The 17,215-nt window shown below is 36.0% G+C and overlaps 1 protein-coding gene across 1 annotated transcript in view; it reads left to right on the forward strand.

The window, feature by feature from the left end:
- Nucleotides 1-17,215, forward strand: part of LOC150092642 (uncharacterized) — a 344,763-nt gene that overhangs the window by 239,363 nt on the left and 88,185 nt on the right. The window contains exon 11 of the mRNA XM_090414597.1: nt 11,973-12,081. Within this exon, the coding sequence (XP_090270723.1) occupies nt 11,973-12,081 (109 nt within the window). The remainder of the gene's footprint in view (nt 1-11,972; nt 12,082-17,215) is intronic.

Below are 17,215 nucleotides of genomic sequence, written 5' to 3' on the forward strand. Positions count from 1 at the left end.
TACTCTTGATAAAACAATAGTCTTTTCCCAATAGTTGTTGAATTTATAGGTTTGTTTGTTTTTTATTTGGATTACTCATTTTGAGGCAAAATTTTTAAACATGAGAAAATAACGTATGGTTAAAGCATGCCGACAACACCAGTGAAGTGGTGACACATCCCTCAAGTGCACGGTTGCCAGTAGACTAAATACATAAAACATATGCACAAAATTGGCACTGGTAACACACACCCAAAGACAGAGGAATTACAAAATGTTCATAATATAACATAAATGTTAACATTTTTTACGATTTCAATAAATATTATTACTAGGAGAAGACTTATATTTTCCAGTTTTAATTTTATGTATTCCTTATTTAATAATTGACATCAGGTGTATGCGAATAGCTCTGTGGGACAAATGCACCCACGGGCATAGAGTTGAGAACTGCTGCATTAGACTGTAAATTGCATCTTCTCAACCTTTCCTCATATTTAACATTCCAGAAATCAGAAACTACCTTATTAAGTTGCCCTTTCCAAAATCTCTTCATCCTTTTGAAAACCATATGACCAAATCTGTGTATATTAGTCCATATATGGCCTAATCAAGGCCTTATACAATGGAATAAAAATTTCCTTCTGCAAGTCATTGTTCTCTGCATCATTCCCAGAATTCATTGCATTGTCCTCACAATTTTGGCGATGTGTGCTCTAAATTTTAAATTTTTATCCACCATCATCCCTCCCAAGATCCCTTATATCCTCCAACAGTACATCTCTTGTTGTTGTTGTTGTTTTCTTCCATCGAGACATTTTCAACTCCTGGTGATTCTATGAACATACATCAGGAGTTGAAAATGACTTGATGGAACATAACAACAACAACAAGAGATGTACTGTTGGAGGATATAAGATCCCTTATATCCTCCAGGGATCTGTCCCTGGCCATATCTTTCAGAATTTCCAAGCGCATTCCAGTTGCTTCTTTAACTCCATCCACCCATCTAATTCTTGGTCTTCCTCTTCTCCTGCTTCCATCAACTTTAGCAAGAATCATCATCATCTTCTCCAGACTGTCATTTTTCTCGCATAATATGTCCAAAGTATGACAATTTTTGCTTGATGATCATAGCTTCGAGAGAGAGAGAGCAATCTGGCTTTATTCTGTTTATCACTGATTTATTGATTTGCTTTGCAGTACATGGTATTCTTAGATCGTCTCCAAACCCATAATTCAAATGCATCTATTTTCCTTCTTTCACTCTTTCTCAGGGTCCAACTTTCACATCCATACAGTACCACAGAGAATACCGTTGCTTTCATGATTCTGATTTTTGTCGAAGTCAGCTACTATCTTTATCTAATATCTTTAAAGATCTTGCTTAAATTTGTCATCGCTTTCTTTCCGAGTAATAATCTTCTTCTAACTTCTTCAGTACAATAACCATCTTGATCAATTCAGGATCCTAGGAGCACAAAATTGTTAACTGCTTCCATTTTCTCCCCATCTACTTCAAAATCATTAAGTTCACATGTTGCATAACTTTTGTTTTTTTGAGATTAAGTTTAAGACCATATTTAGCACTTTCTTCTTTAACTTTCATAATAAATTCCACTAAATCTTTTTTGCATTCTGCTAGCAAGGTGGTATCATCTGCATACCTCAAATTATTAATATTTCTTTCACCAATTTTAATCCTAACTGAAGACTCCTCCAGCCCTGCCATTCTTAAAATGTATTTGCTGGACAAGTTTAACAGGTATGGAGATAAAATGCATCCTGTCTCACCCCTTTACCTATTGTGAAATACCAGTTTCTCCAAGATCTGTTCGGACAGTAGCTTCTTGTTCATAATAAAGATTCCTCAGAAGGATAATGAAATGCTCTGGTACTCCCATTTTTCTTAACACATTCAACAGTGTCACCTGATATACGGAGTCAAAAACCTTGCTATAGTCAAGGAAACAAAGGTAGACATTCTTTTGATATTCCTATGCTCTTTCTATTATCCATCTCACATTGGCGATTTGATCATTTGTTCCTCTGCCTTTTTGAAATCCTGCCTGTTCACCTGGCATCTCTCTCTTCATGAATGGTTCCAGTCTTTTTTGAATGATCTTAAGTAAGACTTTATTTGCATGAGAAATCAGTGCTATAATTCTGTAATATTCATACTCTCTTGCATTGCCTTTCTTCATTAAAGATATATAAACTGATTTTTTCCATTCCCTAGGTTATTTAGTTGTGATACAAATTCGCTGACATAGAGCTGTTAACTGCCTCTTCTCCCAGGGCTTTGAGCAGCTCAGTAGGTATTCCAGCTCCTCCTGGTGCATTCTTACTGGATAGCCATTGCAGTGCCGACCTCTCCAGTGGTACTGGCTCCTGTGTATAATTCTACTCTTCAAATTTCTCAGTAATTTTGGAGTCCTTTCTGTAAAGGGCTTCTGTATACTCTTTCCATCTTTCTTTGATGTCTGCAGCTTCTGTAAGATCTTTTTTGTGTACTTTTCAACATTGTCACCTTGGCACTAAACTTCCTTGTTAGTTCTCTGATCTTTTTGAAAAGATCTCTTGTTTTTCCTTTCTTCTTTTGGTCTTCTATTTGTTGGCATTCCTGGTTAAAGTATTTTTTCTTGTCTCTTCTGGCTTTTCATTTGAAACTCTGCATTCAAATGTTGTACTTCCTGCAAATTTCCTGTGGCCTTCATTTTCCTCCTTTCCTGAGAAGTTCTCAACTTTAACCACAACAGCTGACACACAGATACGCCTATAATTTGATGTTTGAGTTCTGTCACCTCCCTTATGCACTGGCACAATCTTGCCTTCCTTCCACTCCTTTGAAAAATTTTAAATTTTTATCCACCATCATCCCAAGATCCCTTATATCCTCTAACAGTACATCTCTACCAAGTATAAATTCTATATTCCATCTTTGTTTCCAAAATTTTAAAACCTTACATTTTGCGACATTGAACTGGCATCCCCACTCATGTGCTCATTCACTCAGCTTATTCAAGTTTTGAAACTTGGCCAGAACATTTGCTCTACTCCTCATAGTTTATTCCAACTTTGCATCATCTGCAAACAACTGAATATCCCCATCCAAATATTCATCAATATCATGAACATTGATAAAACAGACCCCTGAGGCACACTACTAGTGACTTTCATCTTCTGGGATATTGCTCCCACCATACACAATTTCCTGCTACCTATCAGATAGCCAATCTCTAATCCAATTTGCTAGTCTAATATTCAACCCCATCCACACTAGTTTAACTATCAACTTATCATGCGGTAATCCATCAAACACCTTTGCAAAATCTAAATATACTACTCCTTTATCCAATGAAGCCATCACCTTATTGTAATGAGAAAGTAGATTACTTAAACATGATCTCCCTTTAGCAAACCCATGCTGTTCATCAAAGATAATACCACTGTTGTGATATTAAGTATCCAATTAAGAATCCAATTCACTAGTCTAATATTCAACCCCATCCACACTAGTTTGACTATCAACTTATCATGCGGTAATCCATCAAAAGCCTTTGCAAAATCTAAGTATACTACTCCTTTATCCAATGAAGCCATCACCTTATTGTAATAAGTAAGTAAATTACTTAAACATGATCTCCCTTTAGCAAATCCATGCTGTCCATCAAAGATAATACCACTGTTGTCCACCCAATTCTGTATCCTGGTTCTCACCAGCCTCTCCAACACTTTAACCACAACAGCTGACACACAAATAGGCCTATAATTTGATGCTTGAGTTCTGTCAAGCATCAAATTATGTTGTTCTATCACCTCCCTTATGCATTGGCACAATCTTGCCTTCCTTCCACTCCTTTGAAACTTGACCTAGTGCAAGACTCATATTAAAGAAATATGTCAAGCCAGCTCCTACACACATTCCTTCAGATTATATTTGTTTATTTGTTATAGTTATATTTGCTTATTTTATTAGATTTGACATTTATTTCAGTACCAGAAGTTTTTTACATAACTACTAAACCACAGAAACATATTCATTCAAAATCATATCATTTCTAAAGTTTTCATGATTCAGTCATAAGTGCCTTATGAGTTAGTCATAGGCCATATGCCCCTTCCATGGTACCTTGAAAGCAAAACAAATATGTGTGTTTAGTGAACCATTGTGATCTTATTTTGGTTGTTTGTCCAATTTTTATTTTTATTATTATTAATGCCATACCTCCAAGGACTCATTATAGGAGGCTACAACAGTCACTGTCTACACTACTCACTCCTCCATCTGCACACTATACCACAATCTATCAACTATGCACAGTGCCATCCACCATCGTAATAGTACTTTTTGTCTGTAAATTATGTGTGTGGGGGGGGGATGAAAAATCTTAGTTTTCCAGGATAAAATGCCCTGCTACTTCCATACGAGATCAACTAACTTGCCTTCAATTGAAAAAGCACATATAAAGATTCCTCTCGTCACAACAAGAATGGACTTTAGGTGTTTTCCATTTCAAGGACAAAGTGTTTTGTTCTTCTTCCAGAGGTGCTTTTATATGATAGATATGAATGATTTTTTTTTATGTTTGATGTTTATGTTTCAGATTGTACAGTTAAAATTAGATCTAATAATTCATTATGGTGTTCATTATCCTTGTGTTCTGATTAATATTCTTAATAACATAAAAATTTCATTCATTCATCACTAGTGGATACTGTAGCCCTTTTCTACAACCTTAAGCATCCATGGCTTTCATAATTATGGTTTTGTAGGAGGCCAAAAAAAAAGCATATTTTCGTAATTAAATTGCATGTGTTCTCCCAGATGGTTTGTCTGATCGCAGAATGAAAAACTTGAGTTTTGTTTGTAGAAAAAACTCTGCCACTCTGACTAATTTTGTTTATAGTAAATTTAATTGCTTTGTATTTTCTAAATATTACAATTACTTTAATATAATTTTACTATCAGAAAAATGTAATTTGTTAATTTCATTGTAAAGTTACATATTGTATAATTCATTAGAACAAATATCGCCTTACTATATTATAACATTTGTTATCCCATAAATTCATTAATGTTTGACAAAAGAATATTTTCATTAAACTTTGTAGTATCACAGTATATTGCATAATTTAGAGACCAACTATACAAAGTTTACTAATATTCTTTTGTCATACATTAATGAATTTATGGAATGTCACCTTGCCATGTCATTAAATTTGGACTAACCTAATTTAATGATTCCTTAATTGAAGTTAATTACTTAAATTTGAAATTTGCATATGTAATTTAAAGTACCTCTTGTTCCAAATCAGTAGAAAATTTTACATTTGTTCTAAATATGTGATACTCTTTTCAGACATAACTCTTGATATATTTATTGTAATTGCAACTCTATTTACTGAGAGGGCAAATTCTGCTATCTTTATGAGCTTAATGGAAATTGGAAATATTATGCTGTACAAAGTGCAAAACAAGTGGTATTGCATATTACCAGCTTCAGTTTTAGAGGCTATGTACAGACACTACTAATATTAAAACTTCTCTCTCATAAGCACTGTTAAATGAAAGCAAGAGAAACTGAGGGAGTAAAAGAATGCCAAGATGTAGAAGCGAAAGTTGCGGAAGAAGTTGCAAAAAACTAAGTGAAACAAATGTTGGAGAAACCGAAGGAGTGAAAGAATGCAAAGATGTACAAGCAAAAGTTAGTGATAAGGGGGTGAAAGAAAGTATGAATGAGGAAAAGGAAGTAAAGTGCGGCCAAACGAGAGATAGCGAGATAGAGAGTGAAATTGTCGGAATGCAAGATTTAATGAAACAGATATTGGAAATGAAAATTGAAATTAAAAATATGTTGAGTGATGCTAGGTGTCTAGTGGAAACTAATGAAAGTATGCAAGAAAACAGAATGAAAGAACAAAGAGTAAAAAAAGTGACGAGTGATTCCAGGATAGCAGTATATAAAGACTCCATAATTAGAGGGCTAGTTACTGACAGAGTCCATAAGGTCTGCTATCCAGATGGGAGAATGAGTAGGATGATTATGGCATTGGACATGAGGAAGAAATGAGCGAGAGAGTTAATTGTGATTGTAGGGATGAATGATCTAACTGAACATAAGAAGGATGTGAGGACAAATATCAGAAGACTATTGAGAAGAGTGAAAGATAACAGTGTAGTAGGAAAAGTTGTCAGTGTGTTACCCAGGTATGATGATGATGAGTTGCGACGGAGAGCCAAAATCATGAATGGTATGCTGGCGGAGCTGTGTCAGGAGAAGGGAGTGGAGTTTGTGAATATATGGCATGTGTTTAGGAGAAGAATGACATTATACAGGCATGATGGGTTGCAGTTAAATGGCAGGTTCTTTGCATGGAAGGTGGTTAGTGAGTGGAATGCATTGCCTTAGTGTGTTGTGGATTTAGACACATTGAATCAGTCACATTGATTCAATGTGACTGATAAGACGCAGTTGGATGAGCATTGTATGCAATAGTGAGTACCTCCCGCAATGAGTCACTGACTCCATGGAGGTCAAATGTTAATAAAATAATGTTTAGAGGTAGCAGTATGAATATGTTAATTTTCAAGACAATCCACTCATATTTGAATATACTTTATTGAACAAAATGAAATAAAGAAATGTATATATGCAAGCACATGAATACTCTAGGTGAAAAATGTGTTATTACTAACCCTCAGATAACTGATTTTTCAATAAGTTAGCATGTCATCTGACTCCTGGAATGATTGTGTAATTGAACTGGGAGATGACTGTCTATGAATAAGGATATATGCATTTATAATCTTAATTAGTTAATCCAAAAAAACGTAATATGATAATAAATTCTTAAAATTAAACCTAAATCTCAACAAATGTCTTCAAAGCATTGTGCATTCCATTTGTGGAATATATACTTTGTGTAACTTTTGTTGTGTTTGAAACTTAATTTTATATGAAATATATAGTACCCTGTAAATATATTTTGGAGAAATCACATGTTTGTGTGATTTCTTATATACCTGATTATCTATAATTATCTGTACTTAATTATCAATAGTCTGCACGGTTAGCCTAGTGGCTATGCGCTTCGCAACCATATGCTTGGGGAAGGAGTGTCCTAGGTTCGATTCCCATTGACGACATGAGGAGCTTAAGGATCTTCCTCAGCTATTGCCAAGTTAGCTGGTCTTGGGCGTGGACAGTAGGGTTTTTCACTCAGTTTATCTGGGGTTTTTCATCTCGCAAGCAGGTAAATCGGCCCCGTGAACACACACGGATTACAGTAATAAATATCGCCCTTAGGGGATGCAGCAGAGGAGTGGCGAACCGGCTGCATTATTATGCCAGTAACCCCCTCATTAGGATGGGATTCAACCTGTCCTAGGACAGATGAGAAGGATATATAGAGAGAATTATTAATAGTGGCACTAGTGTTGAGAGTGAACATAGCAGTAGATTTGAGCTTTTCTAAAAATGTGTTTTTAATTAGCATATACGATGGCTTTTATAGTAAATTGTGCTACATTTTTTGGTTTTCAGTTTGGATAAAAGTGCTTTCAGTAGTGTTGTTGGAATTTTTTGTTGTTTATATTGCATTTTGCTACTTGTTTTTTAGTTTTGCTTCTGAAAATGGCATCCATAAAGAAACTCACTTCAGCGACATAGAAGGATTCAGTACAAAACTACTTGTTTGTTAGTTTTGCTTCTGAAAATGGCATCCATAAAGAAACTCACTTCGGCGACATAGAAAGATTCAGTACAATGATCTCTAGTTCTGCCTTGGATTTTGAGCATTGGATGAGAAAATTGCTATGTATGCACCAAAAATGGGAAAGATTTGTGGACAGTTTGGGTAAACAAGAAGAAGGAAAGCATTAGCATATGTGAAAAATATCTTGATAAATTAGTGCAATTAGAAATGGGAGCAAGGCAGGACTGTAGAAGAGCTTATTCAAGAGTTAGAGAAAATTAAAGGCAAAATGAAACATCTGGAAGAGGATAATAAACATCTAAAGAAAAGATTGGCTGATGGGAATGAGAAGGATTACAAAGAAAGAGTCAAAGGTTGGTTGTATATCATTGTATGGGAACTCAATCATTAGAAGTGAGATGACTGATAAAGTCCACAAAACACGCTTTCCTGGTGGAAGAAAGAAGCAAATAACTGATACGTTGCAGAAAAGGAAAGACTGAGTGTCAAAATTAGTGGTAGTCATGGGCACAAATGACTTAGTTGGGGAAAAAAAGAATGTAGATAGAGACTTGAGGAAGTTGCTGTGGCAGGTAAAGAACAGTGTTGTTGGAAAATTTGTAGGTGCGTTGTCTAGATATGACAACATGACTGAGAAGGAGATCAGAGATAATGAATAGTAAGATGGCTGAGTTGTGTGAGGCAAAGAGGATTCAATTTGTAAATCTGTGGAGTGAATTTGAAGGAAAGTTGGAATGGTTTAAAGTTGATGGATTGCATTTGAAAGGGTTTGGTGTTGGGCATTTAGAAAGGCTATCTGAGAAGGCACAGAGTCAAGAGGCTAATATAGTAAACAATCAGAGTCTATTTGTGAAGCAGGGATAGCACAACTAAATGGATTGTACGACAAGAAGAAGATGAATATAAAGTTGAAGATGTGCACGAGATGATGGAATGCTTAAAGGTGAGGATGAGACTGGTAGAAATGGAAATTAGAGTCAGCATCAGGGAAACAGGAGTGGTCAGACCAAAGAGAGAGGTGTGATATGGCAGATAGAATAGAGAATGTTGTGCTGGTAGAATGGCCTCAAAGACACAGGGATTGTTATGTTTATATGCAAATGTATGGAATATTCAAAACAAGAGAGCTGAGCTTGTTGCATTGATTGAGTCAGTATGCCCAAAGATAATTGGAATAAGTGAAACTTGGTTGTCTGAGGAGGATGTGATGTCAGGAATAGAAATAGAAAGATTATAATTTTCCAGAAGGATAGAAATGTGAAAAGAGGAGGGGAGGGGGTGCTGTTAATGATTGCAGAGGAATTGTGTTCACAAAGTGTGGAAGTTGATATTGCATGCACAGATTTTGAATCTGTGTGGTGTGAAGTTGAAATAAACTAGTATATCTGATAGGATGCTATTATAGGCCAGGGAATGCAGAGACTGATTATGAAATGTTTAGGCAAATTAGCTATATGGCAAGCAAAAAAAAAAAAAAAAAATGATGGCAGGTTGACACGGGTGGATAGTCGTGATATCGGCATATGTCATACTGGTGTAAATGATGCGGTGCAATAGAAGCAAGGCAAGTATTAGGAGAATTGAAAGCGAAAGAATTAGAGGTGTATCAGGTGTTGGTTGGATTAGATGTTAATAAGGTTATGGTCTACAACAAGTTAGTCTACAACTTGGGACTGGTCTGTAAACAATACAGATCCCATTGGTTATGGATCCAGTTGATGTGGAGCCTTCCCCGTTTCACATGTTCTCTCGCATCACACGGAGATGGGCATGTAGATTACTGGTTGTTTAGTATACAGACCACCTTTGTGAAACTTTCTGGGCACAGTGGAAGCAGATACTGATATTCCTGTAGCTGTCGTAAGGTCAGATCATAGTTGATTTGGGTAACCCCTTTTTCATTGTATCTCCAGGATGCTGTTTGCAACTGTTGTAATTGGTTTTACTGTCTGTGAACTACGGAATGACTTGCATGCAGCATCTGGCTACATCTGCCAGCCTCTAGTCTTATGCTGGATTGCCACCATGATTTCATCGAATAAGCAATGTCTTCCAGCCATCTCCAAAATTCTTGGAGATGGCTGCAAGAAAGATCCCTGCTCTCATCTGAAGAGAACCAGGGACATGTTATCATCCTTCTAATATCCATGAAAGGGACACTTATGGTGAAGCTAGTGTGATGGCTTGAGGAGGCTTCTCATTGGTTGGACACAGAAACCTCTATGCTTCCTAGTTGGATGCACATAGAGGATGCACAATGCAGCTCCAGCATTGAGTATACTAGTGAGTAGTACTAGCTAGTATACTCAATGCTGGAGCTGCATTCAATGCAGCCCTTATGACAAGCTGCCACCGATGCTCATTCTTATTGAGTGAAGCTTATTGACCAATAGCTTCAAAAAGAGACTATCGTATGTATGGACTGACCTTAGCATGTCTGGGTGGTATAATTAGTTGCTTTGCTGCTTTCAACTCCCCCTCCCTACAAAAAAAAAAAGGTCTTGAGGGACTTAGGAGAGTTTTTGCAAGAGCAGTGGTTGTTATTACCAACTGAGCTCCCGGCACCATTATTATTATTACATGATACTTCCAGAGAGCCCAAGGACTCATCACAGGATTATAAACAGTATGAGACATCATTGTGAGTGCTGTATTGCTGTGAAGGGTGACCACATTTTGTATTGCAACACTTTGACAATCTCATTTTGACCTCTTGTTTTTTTTACCATTGTCATGTACTTGTTTGTTACAGAAGTAAACTATTTATTTAGAATTTTTGTGGGTGTTTCTTTCACATCTCGTATCATACTGCTTTTCACCAAATTATATAAAAATTATCATAAAGTTTTTGAGTTATTGTGATTTTTCTCTTTGTTCCTTAATTGCTTTAATTTATAGAAACTACTCTAGATATGTGTTATTATATGTCTGAGAATGTGTAGAATGGAAACAAAGAAAGAAATGTATGGGTGAATTGGCTTAGTGAGTAAGAGAAGGGTGATCATTATGGGTGATTGTAATTATGGTGATATTGATTGGAAAGCTAGCATCAGGAAATAAGGTAAATGAATTTCTTAGATCTGATCATACCATCAGAGTATGTGATTGTGGATAGAGGGTCTAATCTTCTCCCAGTTGGTAAGAGTGACTGTGAGGTGATCACATGAGTTATAACCAGGCATATGAGAACTTCTATGAAGAAGAGAAATATGTGGAGCTACAGGACAGGAGATTATGAAATATTCAGGAGACAACTAGGAATTATAGCATAGAAAGAGGAGTTGAGTGGAGTGGAGACAGATACTGCTTGAGCATTGATCAAGAGCTATTTAACAGAAAGCATCTAAATGTATTCCAGTGGTGATAAGAGTAAATAAGGCAGGAATAAAATAGATGAACGAAGGAGAAAGTATGAAGTCTGGAAGAAGAAGTAGAAGAAGGCACTGTGGAGTCAACACAGAATTAATGTTGGTAATAACTACTTGCATGAAGAGTACAAAGAGTAGGTCAGGAAGGTGACACTTGGTTGGTAAAGATAACAAATGCACAGTATGAGCAGAAATTAGCCAATCAAGCCAAGAAAAATCCTTGAGAGTTCTTTCAATATATGGCAAGTAGAAGTCAGACTATGGGAGGATGTTATTTGTGACACTCATAGATTGGTAACTGATCCAGAGGATATAGTCGAAGTATTCAATGACCAGTTTATCAGGCTATTGCATCCTTGTGAATGTAGAGGGTTTGGCGGAGGAGAGGTGATAGTGAGTGAACAGGAGGTATATGAGCAAAGGAGATTAACATCTCCTCTGTTCTTCATAGTTCTTTCTCATAATCTTCCTGCCTATCAGTTTTATGTTGCAAAGTGTAAGATCTTGAAATTTAGTTGGCAAGTTTTGGGTTGCACAGTACACAATTAATAGAGAAAGTACACGCTGACAATATATTGTTAGTTTTAACATTTTCTAGATGTCTATGCTTTCATTAAAGTTTATCACTGTGTTACCATGTCATCAAATTATTTTTTGTTGTTGCTTGATTTCAGAGAGTCACATCACTCTCTACTTCCTCAGTGCTAAATCATAATTATAAAATGTGATATGTACTTTGCTATAATAGTCAATTTTGGAATGTTATTAAATAATTCAGATGTTGCCAAGTTTTGACTGGTGTGCTATTACTTTTAGTTTAGTTCATTCAGAGAAGGATTATGATTTGAGTTTGTTTTAATTTATTCACATAACTTTTTTAGCTATTGATTCTCATCTTTCTTTTAGAAAAAAGTATGGTGAAACAAAGAACAAAGTTGCAACCAGAGCAGCTATGTTTGACATGTAGAACAGAACCAAATCAAGTAGCTACAACTGTATTGCGAAGATTAGAAACGTAAGCTAACAGGAATGAGACACAATTATTAATAATGGAGTAACTTGTGTGAGAATTTTATTTTCATAAAATTATCTCCAGCATTAACATCATCTTTAGTATAAAATACAAATTAAACAAGCACAAGTAATAAAAGAAAGATTCAACAATGAGAACATGAGAGCTATTTTTATCCACATGTACATGATAGATAGGCATGTTCCAAAGTACATACATGTAGGTCCTATTGACAACTTCTTTTGAAACAAGTCGCATCAAATATATATATATATATATATATATATATTTGATGCAATAGATTTACTCAGCTATATGACATAATTAAAGAAATTTAATGACTAGAAGCCAAGTGATACCAAAATAGAAAACACTATTTATTATTTGAACACACAATCATTTCCTGCTTCTTAGAACACTTCATCAGGTACATAACATGAAATGAGAAATACAAAAATATACATTACAAGCGAACAACAGCTATAAATTAACTTGCAAACATATTGCAGACATTTGAAGACATTCTGGATGCCATAGTATTGTTGGGCTTATTCACGTAGACATGATCTCGTGTATGCTAAAGTTGGTTATCTGATTGTCACTCTTCAGCTATAACCTAAGGTTAGTATTAAGATGGACCAGATTGAGGACAATATTTTTTGATTCCACGGTTATTCTCTCCAGCTCATTGCGGCATCTAAAAATGTTTTCTGATTTGTTCTAGATCACTGAATGAGTGACAGAATCTTCATCATTAGGGTGAGCAGAATTAAGAACATGATTATATAATGCAGTACAGTGCACTGGTTCTAATTCTGCCATAGGTGATGTCTCTCACATGTTCTTCCATATGAAACTCAATGGATTTTTCTGACCAAAATAAGACACACTGCAGTTACACCAAATATGATAAACTTCTGGATATTTTAAGCTATTTTACATCAGTACTATCTTCAGTACAGTGAGCAGGTGGATTAAATAGTAGCTTACTGTATATCAGCTCTGTTTCACCAAAATTATCTAAAATAAAGTACAAACCATTGTTGGATATATGAAAAGCATTACATTCTCATAAGGGGAGTAACTTAAATCCATCATCTCTATTCAGATAGGGATGGTGAAGTAAGGGCTCCAGGCTTTCTTCATACAAACAATATTTCTGTAAGAAACCATAGTCTTTCTTTCAAAGCCAGTTTTTGGCAGAGATGCCTTTATGTCCAGATTGTTCAGTCTCATGGAATTTAATACGTTGCAGACTTTGGCAAAGTAAGATAGCACACAATTGCAAGGAATTTGATAAACACCAGGGTAGGCTAGAAGTGGAAGTAGAGCTAGAAAATAAGAAGGTTTATTGATTGGGCAGAGTCACATTGAGGCCTATAAATCTAACTAGTTTGACCATTTTTTCAGAACTGCCCCTGATGAAAGAGATGGCATTATTATTGTTATACAGGTATCTCCATGAAGTCAGAAGACTCATCACGGGAGATCCATTATTCACACAATATCTATCATACATCTCCTTAAACACATTAACTAATGAAGCACTCACAACCATCTCTGGCAATCTATTCCATCCATTTACCACCTTCTAAGCAAAAAAAATCTAGTTTCTAATACCCTTGCTAACCACACTTGTATGCAATTTTCACTGGTGGCCCATTGTTCTCTCCCTTCCTGCTGTGTACTGAAAAAAGTCTTCAGTATCAAATTATATCCTATTAAACCTCTTTAATAACTTATATGCTTCTATCATGTCTCCTCATTTTCATATAATTGTTATTGATATATTATAAGTTTTGTGTAATTTTCATCTAGTTTGGTTGTGATTGAGTGTGATGTGTTTGTGTTTCGTAGTTAATCCATTTCAAGCACTTTTTCAGAATAACAGGTAACAGAGACCAAAAAAAAAATAGCGGTAAGAACAAGGTCATCTAGATGCATTTTGCAAAAAATTGAGTGTGTTGAGTGGTGTGGATTTTACCAAGATGGTTCATTGCTAGGAATGTAATTGTATGTGGGTGAATGTGGCAGATGCGTTCATTGAGAGATTAAACAAGAGAAGTGAGAGAGTGAGGATCTGTAGAAAGTGTGATATGTTAATGGATTGTAGTGATTTGAATGAAAGCCAGGAACTGGAATCGAAGAATACCAGACATAAAGCGAAAGACAATGATGGATGTAAGACTAAAAAATGATAGTCAGAGAGTGAGCATGAGAATATGAGTGTGGATAATGTGATTGTGAATATGGAAATGATTTAAAAAGGAAAACTGGGCTTAATTATGGAAAGGAAGGGTCCTGACTGATGGAGCAATTGCTGGCCAAGAGTTCAAGAATGAAATGAGGCATGTACTAAATGAAATTAAATGTATGGTGGATATGAACTGGAAGAGTGCAAAAGAATAAAATTAAAGATAGTGGATAGAAATAAGCCACGAATGATGCAATAATAGCACCATATGGAGATTCTGTCATAAAAGGTGTGGTGGATGAGAGGATACAAAAGGTGTTTTCCAGGATGGAGAATGAACAGGGTGATTGAGGCTCTGAATATGAGAAGTAACAAGCAAGGGAGTTAGTGGTTGTGATGAATGATTTGGTTGGGCATATGGATGGAGAATGTGAGATTGGATATGAGGAGATTATTGAGTAGAGTGAAAGACAACAGTGTGATAGGAAGGGTAGTGTGTGTGTGTTGTCCAGGTATGACGATGACTTGCAGTGAACAATAAAGATCTTGAATGGAATGTTAGCAGAAATGTGTGAAGAGAGACGAGTGCAATTTGTGAACGTGTGAAACGAGTTTGAGAGATGAATGGAACAGTATAAGAGCTATGGACCACATCTAAATGTTTTTGAAGTGAGTCATTTAAGAAGGTTGCTGCTGGAAAGAAGTGTAACAAATGATTCAAACTTCAGTGGAAGTTAAAGATTATGTGAAGAAACAGGAGATTGGACCACATGAGACTGAGGTGGCTGTGAATGGAGAAGAGAATGTGAGAACAGAAATGTAAGGTGGACAGGGAAGTGGGGTGGGCCAGGGAGATAATGGGGACATAATTTAATTTTGAAAGGTGATGAATGAACATGTATAGATGGTCAGCATAGGAATAAAATATTCAGGAATACATGGGGTTGGATCTGGGGCCATGAGGCAAAGATGAGCAAACAGGAGCAGGTGAGGAGAAGTCATAGATGGGAAACAGCATGAGCAGAACTGCTTATACACCATAAAATGAATTATGTTTATTTACGAATAAGAAAAATTAAACTGTTGCAGTGATTGAGTGTATGCACCTGAAAATAGTTGAAATAAGTGAAACATGGTCGGATGAAAAAGACAGCTTGATGGGAATTGAAATTGAGGGATATGATATTTTTTGTGAAGATAGGAGAGGCAAGAAGGGATGGGGGAGGTTCTGTTGATGATAGAACAAGAATTATATCCACACAAGGTGGCAGTAGTTTGGAATCAGTATAGTGTGAAGTGGAGGTTGATAGAATGAGATGTTTGGTAGGGGTGTTGCTACAGGCCAGGGAATGTGGAAGGTAGAGACAAATAAATGTATAAGCAACTTGGCTTAGTAAGCAAGCAAAGGCTGATCATTATGGGTGATTTCAACTATGCCAATATTGATTGGAAAGAAGAGATAGCATCAAGGAATATGGATAATGAATTTATCAAGTTCTAAAGGAACAATATGCATACACAATCTTATGCAGTATGTAACAGAGGGCACACAAGAGTTAAGAATCTTATATCTGATTATATCATCAGAGGATGTGAATTTGAATGGAATGTCTAATCTTCCACCATTTGGCAAGTGTGACCATGAAATGATGACCTGGGTTGCAGCCAGTCATGTGAGAACTTCTATAAAAAAATAAATATATGTGGAACTACAAGGCTGGTGATTATGGAAAGCTTAGGAGACAACTGGGATCTATAGTATAAAAAAAAAAGACTTGAGTGGTAAGGATGTTGATGCTGTGTGGGCATTGATGAAGAGCTATTTAACAGCAGCAATGTCTGATTCTCGTAGACAGGCTTATACGTTGGTTATGCATTTCTAAATCACTTAGGGAATTGAACAACGTAGATCCGAATATATATTAATTTAATATATTTAATAATTTAATATATATTCGGATCTACGTTGTTCAATTCCCTAAGTGATTTAGAAACAGCAATGTCTGAGTATATCCCAAATATGAAAAGTAGGAGTAAAATGAATGAAAAGATTAAGAGTGAAATCTTGAAGAAGAAGACATTGTGGAGACAACACAAGACGAATGTTGGTAATGATTAGTTGCATGTAGAGTACAAAGAGCAGGTCAGGAAGGTGACTCAGTTGATAAAGCCAGCAAAAGTGCAGTATGACAAGAAATTAGCCAATCAAGATAAGAAAAATCTTAGAAAGTTCCTTCAATACATCACACACATAGAAGTAAAAATGACTATGGGAGGATAATGCTGGTTATTGACACTGACAGATTGGTAACCAATGCAGAGGATATAGTAGAAGCATTCAATGATCAGTTTTTCAGTGTATTTCATCATCGTGAAGGCAACATCATGAGAAACTGAAGTGTAGATGGTGTAGTGAAAGAGGGCCTGATGGTGAATGAGCAGGAAGTATATGAGGATTAAGTAAACTTGATATTAATAAGGCAATGGGATTTGACAGTATAGCACCACATGTCTTGAGGGAATGCTCTATGGAATTAATGGAACCTTTGGCACAACTATTTAATATAAGTCTTACAACAGGGCAAGTCCCAACGGAATGGAAGGTGCTAAGAATAGTTCCACTTCACAAGGGAGGGAATAAGACTAAGGCTCCAAATTATATGCCAATCTGTGTGTTTGTGTTAAGATTGTTGTTAAGATATTAGAGAAGTTGGTGAGGACTAGGATTCAGAAGTGGGCTGATAATAGCAATATTCTTTATGATGGTCATCAGGGATTTGTTAGGGGGCTGTCATATTTCAGCAATCTGCTTATATATTACAACAAGGTGACAAATTCACTCAATAAAGGAGATGCATATACGGTGGTGTACTTGGATTTTTCAAAGGCATTTGATAAACTGCCACATGACAAGCTAATAGCTAAACTGAAAGAGATGGGATT

This window comes from Typopeltis vanoorti, chromosome 25, assembly GCF_054136105.1.
Source record: "Typopeltis vanoorti isolate ZY-2024b chromosome 25, IOZ_Tvanoo_1.0, whole genome shotgun sequence".
Lineage (NCBI taxonomy): Eukaryota > Metazoa > Arthropoda > Arachnida > Uropygi > Thelyphonidae > Typopeltis > Typopeltis vanoorti.